Below are 5,559 nucleotides of genomic sequence, written 5' to 3' on the forward strand. Positions count from 1 at the left end.
CACCAATTTAATTTTTTTTTCGGATTTTTTCAGAAAATATATGGAGCGACAGGGCGAAATATAAGTTTAAAAAAACAGGCCAAGGCACCCCATGATAGCCGGAAATGTTACGATACATGTATGAGCCATGAAGTGAACATACCAGGCTGGTTTATAATTGAAAGAATAGATTTTGAACTTGTAATGAAACAAAATTGCATTGTTACATTGAAAAACTTCACGAACTAGGAAGAAAAGGACTGTCTTCAACCATTGGGGCCAAAATATGTCTTTCATTGAGCATTTTGCAGTTAATTTAGAACAATTTTTTTTTTTTTGCAAATCAGAAAGAAATGGACAGGGTGATCCAAAAAGCAGCAAATTAAATTGGTGTGGCCTAACTAAAGTCTCCCTAGGATTGAAGATTGAAGTCACCCTTATAATTTTATTTTAGTTTTATATAAATATATTTAAATATATTTTAGTTTAAAAGACTCACATGTATTTATTTCTGGTGACTGGTACTAAAAAAATGTGTGGACATGGCATAGAAGGAAAAGTTGTATGTTGCCAAGGCAAGTTAAGGCCATGTTGATTTAATTATATGGAACCCCAAACTGATACAAATAAAAAAAGTTTGGCAAGAAAAAAAGTTGAATTGCCTTCATTATGAAATCTTCGTGATCATGAAGGTTGATCCGTCATGACAAAACTTAACAAAAAGAGTATGGTATGGCAAATAACAGACTGTATGTTCATCACATTTTATTCTTTGCCTTTGGAATTCATTTGGGCATTCTTTGGCATTAGTAATTGTTTTCCAGTATTTTTGTCGTAATTCATTGCATATATTTGCTCATTTTGCAGCTGCTTTGTACGATTTACATAAATTACAGTATGGTAAAAAAACTTTCTCTTTTTTGGGGGGGGGAATGGACTAAAATTCATGGGCATGCAGAAGTCATCCATATAATGAAATCAACATGGCCTAACAAGATCAGTTAGGCCACAGCAAGTAAATTTTATGGATGACATCCTCCGCAGACTCCAATTCTAATGCGAGCGGGCGAAAAAAAAATAAGGCGGGCCGAAAAAAAAAAGGTTCCTACATTTTAAGATTTCTACTCAATCATTGTACGAATGGTTTTTATTCAGTGGGAACATTCACATATACACAGCCAGCATCACAAACTATCACTGCATCAAAGTAAGAAACAAAACTTAAATCAAAGCCTTTTCTTGTCTCCTCTCTTCATAGTTATCTGCCATCCACCTTCCGGCATGGCATGTCTTTGCCCATTTTCGGCATGTTCACCACTTTCAGAAGGCAACAAAATTTCTTCTTTTTTTTTAAAAATCAGGCGAAAATTAATGCGCGCGCTGATGTCATTCATAAAAATTACTTGCTGTGGCCTTACTTTCAAGTAGATTTTCCCATGACACTTGACACAACTGATGACACCTTACTGATGTTCCTACAGGTCTCTGGGGACTGCCACAGCGCTGTCCTCTGTGTTAGGTGTGACACTGACAGCAGCTATTGGTGGAGCAGACATGCCTGTGGTCATCTCTATGCTAAACAGTTACAGTGGATGGGCGCTGTGTGCTGAAGGTAGGCTCAATGATGGCAGGCACCATTTATAATTTTTTATGATAGCTACATTTTATGGAGACATCTTACCTAGCATGTTTTGGGGCTATTTCAAACGCTTTTGAGCATGAAATGATGATGAAAACGTGCTTTGAAATGGCAGTAAATGTCAATATATTCAGAAAGATTTCTTCATCCGTTTTGGTGCCTTGGATCTGTACTGGATGCTAGTTACATATTACATATTATGCCATCGATACAGTGGATCTCTTTTGTTTCTTAACTGTAGTGTTTTTTCCGCAGGGTTCATGTTACAGAACAGCCTGTTGACGATTGTCGGCACCCTGATCGGATCGTCCGGTGCCATCCTGTCCTACATCATGTGTAAGGCCATGAACCGCTCCCTCACCAACGTCATCTTCGGCGGCCTGGAGGCCAAGACAAAGACTTGGGGAGGTAGGGAGAATCATAAACAAGACTGGCAATGAAAACATACATTGCCATGGCGACGGTGGTTGCTGTTAGGGTTATTGTTTGCATGGCACTGCCATCATGTCATGATTTTGAGGAAGACTTGGTACCAGTTAAGTCTAGACAGATACAGTGCACTCCTCCCCTGAGTGTATAGTGAACAAGCCCCGGGGTCCCAAGGGTTTCCAGGAATGTGGGCATAGATGTGGGTCAGAGACATGCCTGTGGACATTCCGTGCCTGTGGACAAAATGCTGCCTGTACCATTCCTAGAATTTCTGCAAACTGCACACAATACTGTACCAGTAGGCTCCTCCCTGAGACGTCGCCAAAAAATTATGGAAAGACATTCTTCACATTGTATGCTTCTAAACTTTTAGTTAAAACTTTTGTTCCAACACAAAGAAGTGTTCTCACCCAGAGCGTTTGACCAGTCACTCTGGTCTTGTTCAATAGACTGACCCAGTGGGACTTGTCACAAGTGTGATGTTAAAGGTATCACTGGGTTAAAGGTATCTTTTAAACAAGTTTTAACTTTAAAACTGTAACTACCAACATGTAACCATTTGTAGTCCTTTGTACCATCCATATATCCTGCCTTCTAAGCTAAGCTCCAAAGACTTTGGTATGAGATGGATTATGGAGGAGGCGTGGAGATTATTTAAGTCTGCTCATACATGTACATTTGTAATCGTTAAACAGTTTAGGGTATATTATTATTTAGGCACTAAAACTTACAGAACAAAATGGGGCATATTGTAAGCAGCGAATTTGAGCATTTTGCTCAATTTTTGGTGAAACGAAGGTGTAACTGTGATGAACTACATTTGAGAGTGTCTTATCATAAACAGTACAGCAGCTGTATTTGTTTGTATGCATAAATAACAATTCTTACTGTAATTCTTCCTCAGGTGGCAAACCCATGGAGATCACTGGCACTCACACCGAGGTCAACGTGGACCAGTCTGTGGATCTCATCAAGGAATCCAACAACATCATCATCGTTCCCGGCTACGGTCTGTGTGCTGCCAAGGCCCAGTACCCCCTGGCTTCCATGGTGGAAACCCTCACCAAGAAGGGGAAGAACGTCCGCTTCGGTGTCCATCCCGTGGCCGGACGCATGCCCGGTCAGCTGAACGTCCTGCTCGCGGAGGCCGGCGTCCCCTACGACATCGTCTTGGAGATGGACGAGATCAACCACGACTTCAAGGAGACGGACCTGGTGCTGGTGGTGGGCGCCAACGACACGGTGAACTCGGCAGCTCAGGACGACCCCAACTCCGCCATCGCCGGCATGCCCGTCATGGAGGTGTGGAAAGCGGCGAACGTCATCGTCATGAAAAGGACTCTGGGCGTGGGGTACGCCAACGTCGACAACCCGGTATTCTACAAACCCAACACGTCCATGCTGCTCGGAGATGCCAAGAAGACGCTAGAAGGCTTGCAAGGGAAGGTCGCAGATTATTACGCCAGCTAGAGGCCCAAGGGTGATCAAGAAGTCTGCGTGTGTGGGTAGACATAGATGTACATACAATAACTCAATCAGCAACAGAATGTACACACAACAATCAATGTTAGGCCAAAATTCACACACATGCTATACCTAGCCTGTAGTCCAGGACTCAAGGCATCATTGAAATGTACTGTAAAATACAAAAGTCCACCCATAAGTGCATTTTTTAAATCTTTCACGAAATAGTATGATCAATGAAAACAAAAGACAGAAAAGAGACATTTCTATGAACTACTCTTTCTCCAAAAGCTAGATATTCTATTTTTGATTTGTTGATAATTAGACTGATTCTGTTGTATGTCCCTTGAAAAAAGAGTATCATCTTTAACATTTTACTAAAACTCACCAGATACAAATGAAAAAAGAAAATGGGTAACTCTTGGTAATAATGATGCATTAAAACATATCCTGATGAAATATAAGCGTGCTGACACACAATATTATCAAAGGTGTTGTTCTGAGGTGTGAAAAAAGTAATGTTTTTTTGATTGCCATATAGAAAATCATGAGTTTACCATAACCTCAAAGTGTATGAATTTAGACAGTATATTCACTATGCAACAATAACAACCCACCGTGGTCGTTTAATTGTGGTGAACATGAAACATAACACAAGCAGAGCAGTATAATTTAGGGAGTAGCTCAGCTCACTGTATCTGGGATACAAGACCATACTGTAAAAAGGGGAAAACAGGAGAGGTTAAAATAGGTGGGAAATGCATGAAAAAGTGATGATTTTAACATGGAACATCAGGAAAAATTTATGACTTGCGCAATAAACATCAAACAATACATAAAACCTCTCCACAATCAACTCTGGTCAATCCAAAATATGTGTTACTTGATTTATGTAATTGGACATGGAATACTGATGTTTTAGCCATGGGGAACACACATAATAGAAAGATTATCAATGCAGTAACTTTGTTCATGACAGATTTGTTGGTGTAATTTGGAACTTCAAGTGTGTGTGCCAAAAGTAATTCTCAAATGGTGTTGACGACTCAGAAACAGTGAGTAATACTAACAGTTAAACATGGTTGTGCTTAAACACTAGGATGTGCTTGAAGCAACATTTGCTGTTCCATGTTGTGTCTTACTGGTCTGGATAACTGGGATCTCCCAAGTGTGTCTGTTGAAGTGTTTTCTTGCCTCTGAGTGAAAATGGAATAAACTATGGACCTATGACATAGTGTGTCAGATATCATTTTTCTCAGGAGGTAGACTCATTTTTAACTACCTAAGGCCATGTCGATTTGATTATATGGATGACATCCTCCGGGAACCCCAAAACTGATGCGCACGTGCGAATAAAAAAAAAGTTTTGAAAAAAAAAAAGTTGCTTTCACTATGAAATGTACGTGGTCATGAAGGTTGAACAAATGGCACAGAATATGTTATGGCGAATAATCTACTCTTCGAATTCATTTCTTTACATTTTTGTCTTTTTACCTCCGGGGAAGGAGATATCCTTCCGCGAGGAGGTTTTACTATGGTTCGAAACATTTCTGTCAGCAGCTGTTTCTCGCGATCGGCTGGACGGATTTGTCTGTGGTTCGGTATACGTATTGCTATTGGGCTGCAGATGATGCAGAACGTTTTTGTTTAATTGCATATGTGTTTATGGGCGTCGAAATAAAAGGTTTTTAAGTGCTCTGGACACCCCCGCCATGCTGAAAATGGTAATTACCATGTTGTTAAGGAATGGGGCGGTTGCAGTTTTGCGTCTTAGCATTCAAAAGGGGTCAAACAGAGGGGTGTCTGGTTCCGATAAAAATTTTGGGTGACGGCGCAGCAATGACGGCGCGGGATGACGGCGGGGGTAATGGCGCGGGTGACGGTGCAGGCTGTCACGTTAATCAACAGGCCATACCGAACAAACCGTCAGTAGCCATCAAACACATACAAACATATTACGCACATAACTTTCATACTACACACAAACAAATAATCTAAACCAATAGAACACAAAAAACCCGGAGGTTTGAAATCTACGATTTCCCTTG

The 5,559-nt window shown here is 40.6% G+C and overlaps 1 protein-coding gene across 1 annotated transcript; it reads left to right on the plus strand.

The window, feature by feature from the left end:
- Window positions 1-1,432: 1,432 nt before the first annotated feature.
- Window positions 1,433-4,741, plus strand: LOC109481724 (NAD(P) transhydrogenase, mitochondrial-like). The gene is made up of 3 exons (XM_019784318.1): window positions 1,433-1,591; window positions 1,874-2,026; window positions 2,952-4,741. Exons 1-3 carry the CDS (start codon window positions 1,534-1,536, stop codon window positions 3,515-3,517), a joined length of 777 nt encoding a protein of 258 aa, XP_019639877.1. The 5' UTR covers window positions 1,433-1,533; the 3' UTR covers window positions 3,518-4,741.
- Window positions 4,742-5,559: the final 818 nt, after the last annotated feature.

The sequence above is a fragment of the Branchiostoma belcheri genome, unplaced genomic scaffold (genome assembly GCF_001625305.1).
Source record: "Branchiostoma belcheri isolate BF01 breed outbred unplaced genomic scaffold, Haploidv18h27 scaffold1095, whole genome shotgun sequence".
Classification (NCBI taxonomy): Eukaryota; Metazoa; Chordata; class Leptocardii; order Amphioxiformes; family Branchiostomatidae; genus Branchiostoma; species Branchiostoma belcheri.